The following is a 19,392-nucleotide window of genomic DNA, read 5'->3' as shown; positions in this document are numbered from 1 at the left end:
CATACGAGAGGTGACAACATCCTAAAGATATTCAAATTAGGTTTATTAAGAGAGAGTTATGATAAACTACCAATAAATACTATTGAAAAACATAATATCTTACTTCAGAAGAGTTCAAAATACGATCCATTTCCTCCTAGCTTAGACCATTTAAACTTCCCCACCTCAACATTTGAGGAATTCTCTTCACCAATTTACAAATCACAAAACTTTCTAAATTATTAAGTGTCTTGTATATCCAAACCTGTCATTTAAAAATGCATATAATGTAAATAAACAAAATGATAAAAAGTATATACTTATGAAATATTAAAAAAAAGTTAATATTACCTAAAATGCTAAAGTACATCCTTTTATCCCGTAAGTTAATGTTAGGATATCTTCTGAGTACAGTGGATATAATTTAGAAACTTCATTATACTGTTTTAGTAAAGCCTCACCTAAAGATTTAACAGTCATCCTCCAAACAAGAGTACCCCAAGGATACGAGTTAAAAGTATCACAATCATCCACAATACATAAAATATGCTCTGAAATAGTTTTTCTATTGTCTGATCCCAATAATGCAAAATGAAGCAGATAGAGGTCAGATATTTTAATGGCATCCTCATCATTGTTTACTCATGCTCTTTCTTTAAATACTGCTACTAGATCACCATATGTAACAGCTTTTTTACCTGCAAAATACTTAGATTTCAATTGTGATTGTCCGATAACCTTGTTCTTTCCTATTTCTCTACTGAATTTTAATCCTGTAACTAGAGCAAATTCAATAGGGCCAAATCTGTAGTCCACCCTATTAAGCCGAAACCATAATTCCTTTCCTACCATTCCTTTGTTGATTTGTCGAAATAACACATAATGCAATAAACTGGAGCTATGCTTCAAAGTCTCCATATTTAAAAATCGTCCGAAACAACATGTTTTGAACATTCTTTTCTGGGCATGAGTAAGAGAATTTATGATTGTTTGGACAGTATCCACATGACCTCTAACTTTTAACTTCATGGAAAAATAATGACCGTCGTTATACCTCCTTTCACTAGGACGTTCGTTAACTCCAGTTTCCTAAAAAACCATAAACATATTTGAAAAATCAAAAAAATGTTAAAAAGGTTTTATACTAGTCAAATTACAATAATCAATATTATCGATCAAACTACAAACAGGTCAGATAAAATGTGAAAAGCGTGGGGAAAGTGTTAAGGGGTGCGTGGAATTGCAAAGGGGTATGGGACAATGCTAAAGGGTGCGGCAAAATGTAAAAAGGTTCGTGGAAGTATAAAGGGGTGCGACAAAATGTTAAGACGTGTGTGGAAGTGCAAATGGGTGCGACAAAATGTTAAGGGGTGCATGAAAGTGCAAAAGGGTACGACAAAATGTTAAGTGGTACGGGAAAATGTGAAACGGGTGTGTGGAAATGCAAAGGGGTGCGACAAAGTGTTAAAGGGTGCGGGAAATTGTGAAAGGGTGCGGGAAAGTGTGAAAGGGTACGACAAAGTGTGAAAGGGTACGACAAAGTGTTAAGGGGTGCATGGACATGTGAAAGGGCGCAGCAAAGTGTGAAGGGGTGCGGCAAAATGCTTAAAGGGTGCATGGATACATTGAGGGTACGTACAAGTGTAAGGGGTGCGTGGATATGTGAAAGGGTGCCGAAAAGTGTAAACGGGTGTGGGAGAAGGGGAGTGGTCGGGAAGGTGTTAACGGTGGTCTGTAGGCGTGAATGTGTGTGTTAATGGTGTGAAAAATGAAAATCGACACCGGGAAGGTGTCAATGGTGGTCTGTAGGTGTGAATGTGTGTGTTAACGGTGTGAACATGCAAATTGACACTGGGAAGGTGTTAATGGTGGTCTATAAGTGTGAATGTGTGTGTTAACAGTGTGAACATGCAAATCGGCACTCCAAAATAACATCTCCTCCTCCCATAACTACGAACCAACACAATCAATCGGCAAAATCGCATATTTTAAACCAACACAGTCAAACCGGCAAAATCAATCGCATAATCAAAACTGTAATCAACTAACTAATCGACATCCATGCATCAAACGAAAGACGAAATGAAAACCTAAATCTCATCCAATGTCTCAAAGTCGAATCAATGTTAGCAGTAAATATATACCTGAGACAACTCAGATGACTCGGACGACAATAACGTGATGTTTTTCCACGACAATTTCCTGACGGTGAATGGTGTGTGGGTAAATTTTGGTTTTGGCGAGAATGTCGATCTTCCTGGCTTGGTTGACGTTTTGAATTGCATGTCTGACATTTCTTAATAATTTTATAATTTCATCACTCAGCGTACCACGCCATGCACACCATACCCTTTCAACAATTCTTGCACCTTTTTACGTAATTGCTGAAAAAGTGCGTGAAAGAGTGCGAGAATTGTTGAACGGGTGTGGGAATTGTTGAAAGGGTGTGGCAATTGGCTAAAAGGTGCAACAATTATTGAACGGGTACGGGAATTGTTGAAAGGGTGCGGTAATTAGCTAAAGGGTGCGGGAATTGCTAAACGGGTGCAAGAATTGCTGAAAGGGTGCGGCAATTGGCTAAGGGTGTAGGAATTGTTGAACGGGTGCGGGAATTGCCAAAATGGTGCGGCAATTGGCTAAGGGTGTGGGAATTGCTTAAAGGGTGTGTGGAAAGGTGCAGGTGCCCGCACGCACGCACGTACCAGCACGCGCACGCCCGAATGCACGCACCAACGTGCTTGCGCTCGCACCTACACCTGCACCCCTTTCCAAATTTCCACAACTCTTAACGCACCAATCCCTTCCCGCACCCTTTACCAAATTCCCGCACCCCTATTGCCACACCCGCTTCTGCACCCTTTTTCAAATTTTCGCATCTGTTAACGCACCAATCCCTTCTCGCACCCCTTTCCAAATTCCGACAACCTGTTTGAGAAAAAAACGTACTGTTTCAAAAAAAAACCTATATATATCCATTATTTTGGATATATAACAATTAATTATTTTATAAAAAATTATTTTGTTTTTCAATTTATAAAATTTATTCATGCAGATAATTTAATTTTAATGTTTTTTGCGGAAGGCATACAATTAATCAACGAAATGCTACGGTAAGGTTGAGAAATTAAATGAGGGTATTTTCGAATTGAAAAATACAATTTGCTTAAAAAGGTAAAATGTAAAATTTGTTACCAAAAAAGGTTTATGCGGGAAAACGATTGCTTATTTTAATTAATATCCCCATTTATAGCATTATTGTCTAAATAATTAATTAGAAAAAAGTTATTGTTTCAAGATAAAACTTTCCTTTTCATTTATGCATTAACACCTAACCCATTTTTGAACCGATATGGAATAACCCAAAAATCTCTCATTGGTTTGACAATTCTCACAACCATTCATCTAGAAGAGCAACGAGCTTTACTTGGACATTTACATCAATTGATCATTACTGTTTCTAAAGAATGAAACTTTTCTTCACACTTATATACTAATACCTATTCTTTTTTCCAATCGATATGAGACAATCCAACAATCTCTCTTTCCCTCACACATTGAACCATTAGTTAAACACATTTTACAATTAGCCATTCGGAGTGGCAATGTGTTACTAGTTAGTTGACTTTGATATTAACTAGAGATGACAATTTGGGCCCGACTTTAGAGGCCCCAACCCTCCCCGACCCTAATGGGGAGGGGATTCCCCTATAAAAACGGGGAAAGGGGCGGGGATGGGAATGAAAATAATCCCCGTAATCGGGGACGGGGAGGGGACGGGGATACATATGTCCCCGCCCCGCCCCGTCCCTCCCCTCCCCTCCCCTCCCCTCCCCGCCCCGCCCCGCCCCGCCCCTCCCCTCCCCACCCCACCCCACCCCACCCCCTAAATCTAATATATTAATATAATAATTTATAAACTATTAAGTTATAGAAATTTTTACATTATGATTTATTAAAACTATAATTTTAATTTTACTAATTTTTGAATTATCAATTATTAGCTTTTACTAATTTCTAAACTATTAATCTAATATATTAAAAAAACCCCAGAATCTCATTATCATAAAATACAAATGTACAAAATTAATTCTATTTCAACTTCAGTTAGTCAATCCACCAGGTTTTACACAAAAAAAAAAAACAAATTATAACTTGATAAAATCAATTAAAGTGAATAAAAAGTATTAAATTTAATGTTATTATAAAATTACCCTAAATCACATACATGAAGAGCTACTAATGAAGAGATTGATTATTGCATATTGTTAGATTTTATGAAAACTTTGTATTTGAACTAAAATAACAATGAATATTTTGTAGCTCTTGTAACAAGTGATATTTTTGGAGAATATAATTTATTTTATTTATTGAAATACATAACGGAATTAAAATTTATATTTACGGGTATGGGGAGGGGATTTTTCCCCGCGGGGACGGGACGGGGATGGGGAGGGGATTTTTCCCAACGGGGACGGGGCGGGGATGGGGAGGGGATTTTTCCCCGCGGGGACGGGGAGGGGATGGGGAGGGGATGGGGATTTTTTTTTATCCCCGTAGCGGGGACGGGGCGGGGACGGGGATTGAAATCCCCTACGGGGACGGGGACGGGGATTGACATCCCCTCCCCGCCCCTCCCCATTGCCATCCCTAATATTAACTAGTTACTCCCGTGGACTCTTGGGCTGATTGTTGTAACCGGCTCTTTCACCACTGGTAGCTACAATTGGGCATCTCTCACCCCAAAAGCTAGCTCAACGGTGAAGTTTTTCTCCATGCTTATACACTAGCTGCTATCCCTTATCCCAACCAATAAATGTCAACCCAACAAGTTGCAAGAAATTTACCAAAGTTAATTTATTAACTGTTGTGCTTTTAGCGAGTAGATACAATAGAAGTAAAATGAAAAATGATTTTTTCTTTTTAATTGAGCAAGTATGGTTGTTTTTCCTTTCAACATGTATGAAATTGTTTTGCAGAGACAGTTCAATGGTGTACATAGAAAATGTTTCCAGGCTGAGGAAAACTCTATTTGAACTGTTATCGATGGCTTTAGCGCTGAAACCTGAACATTTAAAAGAGATGGGATGCACTGAAGGATTTAGCATCGCTTGCCACTACTATGCATCGTGCCCCCAGGCAGAGCTCACCTTGGGAGCTACCAAACACTCTGATCCTTCTTTCATGACCAAATCGTTGGTCTTCAAGTTGATGTTGAAGCCGTTGCTGGAGGTTTGGTGGTAAATATAGGGGACTTTCTCCAGGTTATATCGAACAACAAGTTTAAAAGTTTTGACCACAGAATCGTCGCCAATGGATTTGTTCCGAGGATTTTTGTGGCATGCTTTTTCACTGGACATGCTACTGGAACCCCAAAGCTCTATGGACCAATTAAAGAGTTGACATCAGAAGAAAAACCACCTGTTTACAGGGATTTTCTTATTTATGAATATTTGAACTCATATTTTGCTAGGAAAGTTGGTGATAAGTCTCAGCTTTATCAGTTCAAGCTGTGAGGACGGAGAATACTTGAATAAAGTTTGCAACTTTTATACAAACCATTAATATATTGAGGACTGCTATTCTCAAGTGTTTCCAAATAGAGTTAAATATTTCAACAATTTGTAAGTTCTTCACTTCTTCCTGCAGCAGCCCTTTTGTTAACAACAGAAGTATTGGGTACTCTTGATCTTGGTTCCTCTTGATGCTTCCAAATACAAATTCAGATTTGATATCCTTCCTGCAACTATTTTCTATCAGAAAACACATTCAATTCATTTTATCTCCTCAATGAGATACAGAAAAGAGAAAGTTTTGGTTGAGACAATACATCTACTTGACACTTAATTCTTAACTTGGAACCAATAGAGGTACATATGATTTAAAAAGGCATTTGCAATAAATCATATAGTAAAAAATGTATCATATATAGTAAAATATTAAAGTAGTTTTGGCTAGGGATATGGTTAGATGCAGCAGTGGGTCAAGCCAGGCTCAAAGCCCACACAATTGAGAGCTTTTTGGTTGGGTCGACTCAAGAAAATTATTTTCAAAAGATGTAAAATTATTTTTTATTATTAATTGTCTTATCTAATTAAAAAAAATTCTTTATTTTATCGATAGTGTTGTAATAGATTTAATTTCTCTAACTGCGTCTTTCTTGACTTACCCAATATTTGAGCCAAGACAATTATTTTTCATGTGCTTAACCACTAAAAAGAACTTAATAACTTGTGCAAGTGGTCATCCGACATTATCTCTCGCATTTTTTCTATATCTGTTATTACCACCATTCTGTTAATGTTTATTAACAATTTAGTTTCTATTTTGCTTTTAAAATTTTGTTAATTATTAATTATTTAAATTTTTTTAATATGTTATAAACATAAAATGTGTTTAAATAATTAGAACGACATTACTTTTGTAGAATCAATTAATTAAGAATGAGTGTAATGTAAACATTGTAACAAATATCGTGTATGATTTATGTTACAGTATTTACATTACACCAATTATTGATCAATTAAATCTACAAACGTTAAGTCATTCCAATCACTTGCACATCTTATTTGCTTAGAATATATTAAGTTTTTTCATTGCAAAAATATTTTAAAGAAAAATAATAATAAATAAAATTATAAAAACAGGAAAGAAATTATGTTGTTAATAGATATTAAAGGAATTGTGGGAGTAACAAACATAACAAAAATTACAAGTGACACTGTTTGAAGGTTAAACGTGTGAGTTAGCCAGTTCTTTTTGTTGGCAGAACATATAAAATATAGTTGTTTCGGCTTAAGAGTAAAGTAAGCCACAAAGACGTAGTTACAAAAAATAAGTCTGTTATGACGACATTGATAAATTAAAAAGTTTTCTTTAATTGGATACGATAATTAGTAATATAAAATAATTTTATATCATTTAAAATTATATAAGATCTGATTTAGGGGATTGACTTATAATTTACGCTCCTCGATTTTATTTATTTTGAAAGAAATTTATATTAACAAATTTAAATAATTATTTTATTAAAAAAATTTTAAACCAAAGAAAAAAAATAATATAAAAATTGAATGAAGACTGTATAGAGAGAAATTGAAATATTAAAATTGAATAAAAAAATGTTAAATGTGAAAGGGATTAAAAGAAGAGAATGTAAAAAGAGAATGAGATAGTAAGAAATTAGTTTAGATGTGTGTGCCTGCTACTGGCTACAGCCTTAAAAACAAAGGAAAAAAGTTTATTTAATTTGTTCCTCGGCCTAGCTCGCTGGCCTGATGCCCAAGCTAAAGGGCCGGCTCTAAAGGCCTACAGGTCTGGTATGGGCTACTATAGTACCAACCATACCCTTTCAAACCGGACCATTTTTTTGTACTTCAAGTTGGGCCTATGTCTGGATACAGCTTAGAATATGGCGATGAGGACGCATGACAGCAAACTCACAATTAAATATTGCAACTTGTCACGTTAAACTATATATAATGGCCGATATTTTACCTTTTTTATGACTTTTTTTTTTTGGCTTAAACTTATCAGTGAGTTGGTTGAAAATATGATTGGATTCGAATTGACTCTGTTCAAGTTTGAGTTCGAGCTTGATTCAAACAAGCATGAAACAAGCTAGTCTTAGATGAGTTTGAGCTCAAGCTTGCTCATCAAAGTTTGTAAATTAAAAATTTTGATACAAAATAACGTCGTTTTAACCAATATGTATTAAAATGATATCATTTTAATAATAAATTAATTAAAAGCTTGAACTCAAAACGAGCCGAGTCAAACTCGAGTCGAGTTCGAGTTCAAGCATAACGAGCTCAACAAGCTCGAGTTCGAGCTCTGTTATATGTAAGTCGAGTCGAGCTCGAGTTCAGTTCGATTCGAATCCAACCCTAGCTGAAAGAGATATTAAACTAAATTATTACTAAAATATAATATTAACAAGAGAAATCACCATGTCATAACAATAAATGTATTATTAACTATTATTATAGCACATTATTAAATATTATAATGAGACATAAATTTAAATAATTGTGTTACCTATCCCTCAGCTAAAGATGACAATGAGCTAGATAAGATTGTGTTGGGTTGAGTCATGTTGGACTGAGTAGTATTGAGTCGTCTTATAAGACCTGGATTGTGTTGGTCATAGATAAAGCTACATTTATGATTTGGTTTATAGAATAATAGATTACTGAAGATGACAATGTTATAAGATATGTTAGTGAAGACTTAAGAATGATTTGCATTAACACAAGAGCTAATTTTGAAGGATTCGTTGTGAAAATCTATTATCGTTTTAAAATCAATCAAAGTTGATCATATGTCCACATGTTTATGCCCAATGAAGCATTGTTGAGTGAAATGCCCTATGAGATTCAAGATAATGATGATATTGAGTTTATAATGATGGTAACAAGAAGAAAAAAGAAGACTAACATAACTTTATATTATGGAAAGTCGTATCTAAGTAAGAGACAATCTTAAAGAAAAATAGATTAATGAAGAACAAAAGAATGATTATTCAGCATATGATGACGTGAATGATGATAATCACACAGTTTTAAGAAGATGACGTGAATGATGATAATGATGATGATGATACTGAAGATTATTTTGATGATGATCAATTCACTGAGGATTTAGGGGATAATTTGTTTTTACATATATACTTTTTTGTAGTTTACTTACAAGTTAGGAGTTATCAGAAACTTGGGTAAGAAGATATCTTTTCTCATGTCAATGCTTGTGTTGTTTGAGAATAAGCTCGTGTTTATGTTGGATTTGTGGATGTTGGAAACCTATGTTTTCGGAACCATATGGAACGTCAACCTGGCGGAGGGGGTTTGAGAATAAGCTATATTTTCTTATTTTGAGAAACCTATGCGGAAATACTGTAGTCCACTAAACTAGTCCTGATTTTCTCACCATCCTACTTCAGGTAGCTTGGTGGCTCTAGTAATAAACATTGGAGATCTTTTACAGGCAAGTCAAATGGAAGTTTCCCAACAATTAATTTGCCTCTAATTAATCTGTCATGGATTGATCTGAAATTCTCTAGCCACTCCCATTTCAATAAAAGATCATAAGGGATTTGCATCATTGGCGGAAGTAGGGAGATCAAGGGGGGTACCCCTTTGACTTAAAAAAAAAAGGGAGAAGGACTATTTCCCACCCATTTTTTAGCCCTATCTCTAACGTATACCCACACTTGATGAAAAACCCAAACACCTATCTAAAGTTTAATTTGTTTGGACCTACCCACATATTTTCTGTTAGGGTTAAGGGGCAAATTCGTTATTTTATCAATAATATTAAATAATAAAAATTTTATCTCATTTTTTCCCCTTTAATTTGAAAAATTAATATTTGTCCCCTAAATTATATTTTAAAAAATTCACTTTTTCCGACGATGACAGAGAAGTTTTCGTCCAGAGGTTAACCACCTCTGGACGATGATGACCTCTGGATAACAATCATCCTCCAAGAAGGACAAGCGTCGTCCAGATCTAAACGACACTTGGTCGTCCAGATTTTTGGACGACGAAGCGTCATCTAGTCTAGATGACGTTTTGTCGTCCATTCTGGATTACAAGCGTCATCCAGAGAATGGATGACGTTCCGTCATCCAATGAAGCTCAACGAGTGTCATCCAGATCTAGATCACGCTCGTCACTCTTTCTCCAGCCACGTTGTCATCGATGGCCAGAGGGAAAGTGAAAAAAAAATTAGGGATTTGGGGCGGGGGGGGGGGGGGGGGAAGTCACTTTTCAAAGTTCAGGGATGGGGGAAAAGTTAATTTTTAAAATCGGAGGGGAAAAATTCGATAAAATTATATAATTGGAATATAAACAGTAAAATAACGATTTTACCCCTCTATTTAACGGAGAATTTAATGACAGTTTAAAGATGGATGGGTGTTTAAGTTTTTCATCAAGTGTAGGTATACTTTTGAGATAGCGCTTAATATGGGTGGGACATAGTCCTTTTCCCTTAAAAAAATCTTAAAGTGTATCCAATATTTCCATTGTGTAATATTAGTTGCAATTGTATTAGTTTCAAGTTCCAAAAAAGTTAAAATTTACTCTTACCATTAGTTTTAAGCATAGAAAAGTTAAATTTACCCCTTATATTAGTTTCAATTTTCAATTGTATCACATAACATGTCCTCTTTCCATTTTGAAAAAAGGTACTCTACTCTCACTCCCTCCGTTCAAAATGAAAGTGTTAAAAATTTCAATATATCTCTATAAAAAATTCTAATAGAACAACTTTTATAATATACCATAAAAATAAAATCACATTGAGGTTATTTTTAGGGATGTGCACAAATGAGTTTAGTAAATTTTAAGAGTTTTTTTAAACCAAACTGAAAAAATATATTTTAGTTCAATTTGGATTAAGATTTGAACGTATTAAAATCATTTATTTCTAAATAAATTTAAATCGAACCGACTTTTGAGATCGAATCAAGTTTATTCGAGTTCAACCGTAATTGATTATATAAAGAATGATATATTGATAGTACTTGATAATGAAGTTATTTTACAATACTTTAAAAAAATGAAATTATATTGATTGACAATTATAAATATATTAGTTAATGAATTTTTATTAAAACAAATATCTGTATTTATTTTTATTTAAAATTTATTTATACCTCTCTAAATTTTATTTCTGTGTCTACCACTGTTTTGCATATCAATGGTTTTCTATGAAAGCCTTGTTTATAAGATGGAATAAGGGCTAAAATTGCATGTCTTCTGTAGTTAGTTGAACTGACTTGGGTTTTGAGCATTAGCTTTCTGCATTAAGAAGTTTTATAATCTTGATGCATGAAGAAAAATTAATTTCTTTATTCAAAATGCTATTGCTTTTCCACAGCAACAGCTGACTAGTTCCTGCTGTGACCCACGGTTCTATATTACAATCCCAATGAATTTAAAAACCATTGAATTATCTCATTTTCTGGATTTTGTCATCTGAATTTATCCCAAATGTTTCCAAGGTTTCTTAAAAATAGATTCAGGTTATATGAAACAGGAAGTTTTCAAGTGTGGACGACAAAGTCGTGGCAAGAACCAAGAGGTGCTGGCAAGGTTTCTGCGGCATGCTACCGCAAAAAGCCAAAGCTCTATAGAGCCTTCAAAGAATTGAAATCACATGAAATCCGCCTATTTACTGAGATTTTCTCGTAAATTTATATATAAACATTATGTGTTATTATATAAATAAATATTATTTTATTTTTAATTATTTAATTATATAATAATAAATTATTATTTATACATTAAATTTTATATATAATATTACTTATAAATATTATAACCCATATTTTTTCAAAGGTATTCAATGATAAGTCTGCACTTTGTCAATTCAAGCTGTCAAGATTGAGTAATTGAATGAAATTTTGTTTTATTAGAAGGAAGAAAATCAGCACATTAAACGTGGGATTAATTTCTTAATCAAACCTTTTATAAACTTATGAATCGTGAAATTAATTTATTTTTTCCATCAATCTCTCAATCAAAACATGAATCATGAGACTAATTACTCTATTTCCCTTATGGTACCGGAGCAGAGATCTTTTTGAAATTTAGAATAGAAAATCCAGAACCGATTGAATTTCATGGTGGAATAAACCGAAATAGTGGAACACCCCAAGAATAGTGAAAAATCCACTGTTGATTGTCCTAGAAGACCAGATAACAGGTATTGATAGAAAATTTATATACTAGGATAAAAATATTTAATTGAATACTCTAATAATAGTTTATAAATAGACTTAAGTCACCTATAAATATAAATTGAATACATTTAAAAATTATGATATAAATAGATAATATTTGTACGAATCTTAAAGTTTATTAGGTTATTTATAAGATTCACTCTATGAACCTTAGGTTTTTTGATAGGAAGACTTGTCGTTCCTATACAGGTAATTTCAAAAAATCTACATATACATATTACATGATGTTTTGAGTATTGTTATAACCTTCAATTTTTCAATTTAGTATTTTATAGTCTTTACAATGATATTGCAAATTAGGTATGACTCAATTTCTAGTCAAAATCAGACACAAACCCAGAACCCATCGACCAACTATGATAATCATACTGCACACATTGGTATGAAACTCATCAGTACCAACTACGGTCTGTTGCCTCACGAATCAGGTTGTCCAAATATTTATCCTTAGGAAGGACAAGTTGGGATAGTGGAGAATCCAGAATGCAGTAGTAAAAAGGTGGCTGATAAATTTCATGGACTCGTCACTGATTGGAAATACACTTCCCAAACGTGTCTTCTAAGTTGATGAAGACATATGGGACACAATTCTGGGTATTTGCCCATCAATTACTACGAATGTGACATAATTCTGAAACGAACTTTACTAGATTTTTCTTTATTAATAACATGTGATAAATATTCGAATAATAGCCTTGTCCCTATTAATAGCATGTGATAAATATGCTTTAATTATTTGTTCATTCCATGACTTTAGAAGATAACGTGAAGTAACAAACAATGTCCATATACAATTATTTTCTATTATTAATGGTCCTATTTAGAGCTTATTAAGTTTTTTTCATTGTTTATGTAAAAAAAAGTTTTTTCAGTGTGAAAATATTTTAAAGAAAAATAATAATTGATAAAATTATGAAAATAAAAAAGAAATTATGTTGTTAACAAATATTAAGGGAATTGTGGTAGTAAAAAGTATAACAAAAATTACAAGTAACACTGTTTAAAGGTCAAATGTGTGAGTTAATCGATTTTTCTTGTTGACAGAACGTATGAAGTATATTTGTCTGAACTCAAGTGTAAGGTAAACTATAAAGATGTAGTTATAAAAAGCAAATCTATCGTGGTGACATCGATAAATTAAAGAGATTTTTTTATTAGATACGACAATTAATAATATAAAATTATTTAACATCATTTGAAAATATATATAAAATATCATTTGAATGATTGATTTATAATTTACGATTTTCGGTTATATTAATTTTAAATAAAATTTATATCAACAAATTTAAATAATTATTTTATTTAATAAATTTTTAATCAAAGATAAAAAAAATTTATACAAAAATTGAATGTAAAAAAAATTGAAATATTAAAATTTAATAAAAAAATGTTAAACCTGAAAGGAATTGAAAGAAGATAATGTCAAAAGAGAAGGGTATAGTGAGAAATTAGATTATATATGTGTGATTTAAAAAGTGAGAGAGGGCGGGTTCCATAAAAATATTAAAAATTCACAGCTTAACAGCTATTGGTCAACTGTTGAGGCCTGGCCTTAAGCTTGAAGCTACAGCCTACATGGTTGCCTGCTACAGGCTGCAGCCTTGAAAACAAAAAAATTATTTAATTTGTGCACCGGCCTAGGTTGCTGGCCTAATGCCCCGGCTCAAGGCCTGACCCTAAAGGCCCACAGGTCTGGTATGGGTTGCTATAGTACTGGACCATACCCTTTCGAACTGGATCATTTTCTTGTGCCTCAAGTCAGGCCTATGTCTAGATGTAGCTTAAAATCTTGCGGTGAGGACGCGTGGCAGCAAACTCTCAATTAAATATTGCAACTTGTCATGTTAAAGTGTATATGATTGCCGATATTTTACGTTTTTTATGACATTTTATTTTTTTGGCATAAACTTATCAATGAGTTGGCTGAAAGAGATGTTAAACTAAATCTTTACTAAAATATAATATTAACTAGAGAAATCACTATATCATAAGAAAAAATATATTATTAAATATTATTATAGTATATTATTAAATATTATAATGAGACATAAACTCAAATAATTACGTTATCTATTCCTGAGCTAAAGATGGCAAGGACTTAGATTATATTGTGTTGGGTTGAATCATATTAGATTGAACAGTATTGGATCATTTCATAAGATCTGGATAGTATTAGTTATTAATAAAACTATATTTATGATTTGGTTTATAAAACAATATATTATGAAGATGATAATTTTATGAGATATGTTGATGGAAACTTAAGAATAATTTACATTGACGCAAGGGTTAATTTTAAAGGATGTCCAAATATAACAAACTATGATAATCATGCTGCACACATTGTTAAAAAATTCATCAGCACCAACTACGGTCTGTTGCCTTACGAATCAGGTTGTCCAAATATTTATCCTTAGGAAGGACAAGTTGGGATAGTGGAGAATCCAGAATGCAGTGGTAAATGGGTGGCTGATAAATTCCGTGGACTCGTCGCTGATTGGAAATACATTACCCAAGCGTGCCTTCTAAGTTGATGAAGACGTATGGGACACAATTGTCGGTATTTGCCCATAAATTAATACGAGTGTGACATAATTCTGAATAATCAAAAAATTTTACTGGACTTTTCTCTATTAATAGCATGTGATAAATATTCCAATAATAGACTTGTCACTATTAATAGCATGTGATAAATATGCAAACAATTTAAATCTCTTTTAAATTATTTGTTCATTACTTGACTTTGGAAGATAAAGTGAAGTAACAAACAGTGTCGGCATAAATCTCAACGATTGTCAATAAACTTCACCATTATTATCTTCCTTCTTATCATTTTTCTTGTACCAGTGAACCAGAATATGGACATTTCAAATGCCAGTAAAGCGTCAGATTATGACAGAGCCGAAGAGCTTAAGATCTTTGATGCCACAAAAGCTGGAGTTAAAGGATTAGTAGACTCTGGGATTGTGAAAATTCCCAGGATATTCATTCGACCAGCGGATGAACTAGCCCAGGAGAAGTTGACCAGTCATCAACACAACTTTCAAGTACCGGTCGTAGATCTTGATGGCATCAAAGACGACAGGCTCAAGGAGATTGTTGATGAGGTCCGGGTTGCATCCGAGACATGGGGATTCTTTCAAGTTGTGAATCATGGGATCCCCTTAACTGTGTTAGAAGAAGTGCTTCATGGGGCACGAAAATTCCATGAACAAGACCTTGAGTTGAAGAAAGAGTTATATTCTCGTGATCCAAAGAGAGGCGTCATATTCTTCAGCAATCCAGATCTGTATCGATCTCCAACTGCTAATTGGAGGGATACTTTGGTTATTTCTACTTTAGCTTCGAAGCAATTTGATCCAAGTAAGATACCAGAAGTCTGCAGGTATAGCATCTATTTCCAAACGAATTTTAATACAACAAATTGTTGACTGCACTATAATCCGGTAAGGAAAGAAGACAGAAAAATTCAGAGGATATAAGGGTTTTATTTATTTATTTAATTTTTTTTTTTTGAGTGAGTATTTTTTGGCATCACATCTTAGAAAAATTCTATTTCAACAGCCATATAACTGATGCATATTATTATAATTTCTATTTTAATCATTTATGACACCTAGCCAGTTTCCTAAACTATATGTGTCAACCCACCAAGTTAGAAGATGTTTATTAAAGTTAATTTATTAATTGTTCTGCTTTTAGCGAGTAGAAATAATAGAAGTAAAATGAATGAAAAATGTTATTTTTTTTTTTAATTGAGCAAGTATGGTTTTTTTCATGTATGAAAATGTTTTGCAGAGACAGTTTAATGGCGTATATAAGAACTATTTCAAAGCTGGGGAACACTCTATTTGAACTGTTATCGATGGCTTTAGCGCTGAAACCTGAACATTTAAAAGAGATGGGATGCACTGAAGGATTTAATATATCTTGCCTCTACTATCCATCGTGCCCCCAGCCAGATCTCACCTTGGGAGCTACCAAACACACTGATCCTTCATTCTTTACTATAGTTTTGCAAGACCAAATCGGTGGTCTTCAAGTCTTCCATGAAAATCAGTGGGTTAATGTTGAACCCATTGCTGGAAGCTTGGTGGTAAATATAGGGGACTTTCTCCAGGTTATATCGAACAACAAGTTTAAAAGTGTTGACCACAGAGTCCTCGCCAGTGGATTTGTTCCAAGGATTTCTGTAGCATGCTTTTTTACTGGACATGCTACTGGAACCCCAAAGCTCTATGGACCAATTAAAGAGTTAACATCAGATGAAAATCCACCTGTTTACAGGGAATTTCTTGTTTCTGAATATTTCAACTTATATTTTGCTAAGGTAGTTGGTGATAAGTCTGTTCTTTGTCAATTCAAGCTGTGAAGAGGGAGAATACTTGAATAAAGTTTGTAAATCTTGTACGAATTATTAATAGGATCATATTTGAATAATGTTTGCAACTTTAATACAAACAATTAATATATTGAGGACTGCTATTCTCAAGTGTTTCCAAATAAAGCTAAATATTTCAACAATTTGTGAGTCCTTAATTTCTTCCTGCAGTAGCCCTTCTGTTAACAGGAGTACTGGGTACCCTTGATCATGGTTCTTCTTGATGCTTCCAAATACAAATTAAGATTTGACATCCTTCTTGCAACAATCTTCTATCAGAAAACATATTAAATTCATTTTATCTTTTCAATAACGTACAGGAAAGAGAAAGTTTTGGTTGAGACAATACATCTACTGGTCAATTAATCTTCGCTTGGAACCAATGGAGGTGCATATGGCTTAAAAAAACACTTGCAATAATGGTATCAAATACATTTACTTGCTCCCATCATTACAACATAATCATTCAATTGTTTAGTTATATACTTTTAAAGAGATTGGCCCAGATATATTAAATATATTTATTAAATAACATTCAGCAAAAAAGATTTCATTTTTAATCTAGTAGTATTTCCACATGGTTACAATCTCAAAACTTAAATTTGATTTCCATTTTTGTAAATATGAATACAAAAATAAGATTTTTCAGATAATCTGTTAGTGTGTGAAATTTCATATTTTTCAGCATTTAATTTTCTTGATTTGTGATATTTAATTCGTTAATTATTTGATTAATTGCTTGTTTTAGGAAATTGGGCGTTAATTGCATTATTCTGAGAAAAGATACAAAATAAAACGAATTTAGAGTTGTCACGTATCAAGACAAAATGACAGCAAAATATATAGGAGATGACTGATTGTGGAAAGGAGAGAATCGCGCTATTTACTGAAAAATTCACAGTTGAAGACTTAATTAACAATTGGAGGAAGTTCAGGTCCTTTGGATGATATTTGGCACAAAAATATCTTTCAATGACTGAAGCAGACTTGACACTATAAAAAGGACAATTGCTTTCTGTTTTAGGGTTTTTTAGTTTTTGAGCATCCTTTTCTTTCAGAAAGAAACAGAGCCGCAACCCTTCGCTGGTTCTTCTTCAATTAGTATAGGATTTTTATTTTAATTTTCTATGAAGCCATGAACATAAACATGAGTGGCTAACTCTTTTCTTTAGTCAAGTAATCAGGATCATGGTTCTACGACGATTGTGAGATCTTCTTTACCCGTTCTTTTCTTTTAAATATTTAATTTATTCCTAATTTTATTTATTGTTGTCTTGTTCAATTAAATAGGAGACGTCTTATTTATTTTGGATTAAAAACAACTTTGTTAGATTAAATTATTGAATCCGTATTTGTTTGATGGTTTAATCATAAGTGGCTGACTAGCATGCTTGATGAAGTAGAATAATTATTGTATGTTAGTGGAATAGGTTAATCTAATTTAAACAAAAACAGCGTCTGTGTTTTGTTGATTAGAATCGGTGGCTTTTCTAATTTTTAATTTTGTTTTCAATTTAAATTCTAAGATCGTATCTAGAACTGATTGAAAAACAAGAGAAGTAATTAAAGAACGTTTCTTAATTACCAACACCTAAGGAAAAGCAGAACAACGAGCGTCTCGATGTTTCATAACTGGTTTATTTAAAAGGAAAAATTAATCTTTTTATCGATGATCAATTGAATTGAACCATACCTGAATTACTTGGCTAGAACTCGTTTTTTTATTGTTTCAATCTAGTTTTCTGATTACTTTGATTATTTAATTCTGAATTAATTTATTTTTGTTTATCCGTACGATTCGAAACAACAAAATCCCTCTTGCTTTATTTTGTTATATTTCAGATAAATAACCCAATCTCTGTGGATACGACTCTACTTGCCCTATCTACAAGTTTTCATTGAGAGAGTAGAAAATTTTATTTTTGGTGGATTCGACACCCACCATAATCAATTAATTTTAAATTAATTACAATAATCAAAGAATATTAATAAACTATGATAATCAAACAATATTAATTGTCCAATAGCTAGCATAATGGTTACTATTGATACAAAATACAATCTAATAACATATAGCACTTATTATTAATTATTGAAATGGGAAGCCCTTACGAATGCGATGTCAGTGAACTGAAAGCTTCTGATGACTACAAAGCTGGAGTAAAGGGACTTGTAGATGCTGGGGTGGCAAAAATCCCCAGGATATTCATAACGGTTTTCTCTTCTGTATTAAGAATATTGTAACAATCATATATTAACTAAAAGGGAGTTACAAAACACGGTCTATAACTCCACACATTGCCGTTATATTCTTGATGGGAGAATGCTTATTTAAGTTTGTAAAAAGGATCCCTGGGTGAGCTTTTTCTGAAAAAACACATACATCATTCTGTGTAAAAAAGAAATCACTTGAAAGACGAAAGCTTACAAATAATTTTCAGAGGATTATTCTACATCTAATCGTCAAGCAATGGCCGGAGGTTAATGTTTAATATTCCTCAAATTTTAATTTTGGTTTATATCTTGCATACTCAGTATATATATGTTTAGATAGAGACCACATACATGTCTTACAATTCATTCATGAGATACAAAAGCTCGGTACTGAGACACGTTCCTCTGATTCAAACATCAATATTCCAGTCATAAATCTTCAACTTCAAGGAGTTAAAGCTGATGAAAGTTCACACGATGAGATAGTTGAGAAAGTTAAAAACGCTTGCCAGAAGTTTTGTTTCTTCCAGGTGGTCAATCACGGAATTCCATTTAGCCTCTTGGATCAAGTGATTGATGGGATCCGTAAATTTCATGCAAGAGGTTGATATCAAGAAAGATTACTACTCACGCGATTACTCCAATAAAAGGTTACTCTATAATTCCAATTTTAATCTGTTTGAAGCCCCTACTGCTTGCTGGAGGGACACTTTAGTTATGGCGGCAGATTTTTCCAATCCTCTATGAAAATCGATGGATTGAAGTTGTCCCAACTCCCTGAGCTCTAGTCGTCAACATAGGAGATTTAGTTCAGGCAAGTCCATCTCATTATATTTAAACTAGTTTGGCTGAAAAATCAAAGGAAAAAGTTATTAATTTTAAGTTCTTTTGTCATAATTTTTAAAAATAACTATCTTTTGATATTAGTACAATATTTAAATTTAATTCAACTAAAAATTCAATTATTTAAAAAAAAATAGATGCTAATCTACTTGAAAATAATTAAATTTTAATGGCATCAATTATAATTTATCTAATTGAATATTATTAAATTAAAAATCTTATTATCTTT

At 33.0% G+C, this 19,392-nt stretch overlaps 2 protein-coding genes and 1 pseudogene across 2 annotated transcripts; all 3 read left to right on the top strand.

Annotated features, from left to right (window-relative positions):
• The first annotated feature begins 5,022 nt into the window (after positions 1–5,022).
• On the top strand, positions 5,023–5,492 carry LOC123211618 (deacetoxyvindoline 4-hydroxylase-like). Its single transcript, XM_044630414.1, has 2 exons — positions 5,023–5,175; positions 5,241–5,492. The coding sequence occupies exons 1-2, from the start codon at positions 5,023–5,025 to the stop codon at positions 5,490–5,492; spliced, it is 405 nt and encodes a 134-aa protein (XP_044486349.1).
• Positions 5,493–14,470: 8,978 nt separating this feature from the next.
• Positions 14,471–16,189, top strand: LOC123209951 (1-aminocyclopropane-1-carboxylate oxidase homolog 1-like). Its single transcript, XM_044628063.1, has 2 exons — positions 14,471–15,110; positions 15,524–16,189. Exons 1-2 carry the CDS (start codon positions 14,584–14,586, stop codon positions 16,095–16,097), a joined length of 1,101 nt encoding a protein of 366 aa, XP_044483998.1. The 5' UTR covers positions 14,471–14,583; the 3' UTR covers positions 16,098–16,189.
• A 2,014-nt stretch (positions 16,190–18,203) lies between these two features.
• LOC123211617 lies at positions 18,204–19,067 on the top strand (annotated as a pseudogene).
• Positions 19,068–19,392: the final 325 nt, after the last annotated feature.

The sequence above is a fragment of the Mangifera indica genome, chromosome 3 (genome assembly GCF_011075055.1).
Source record: "Mangifera indica cultivar Alphonso chromosome 3, CATAS_Mindica_2.1, whole genome shotgun sequence".
NCBI lineage: Eukaryota > Viridiplantae > Streptophyta > Magnoliopsida > Sapindales > Anacardiaceae > Mangifera > Mangifera indica.
Note: the sequence above shows the minus strand (reverse complement) of the source record. Positions and strands in the feature narration are given on the sequence as shown.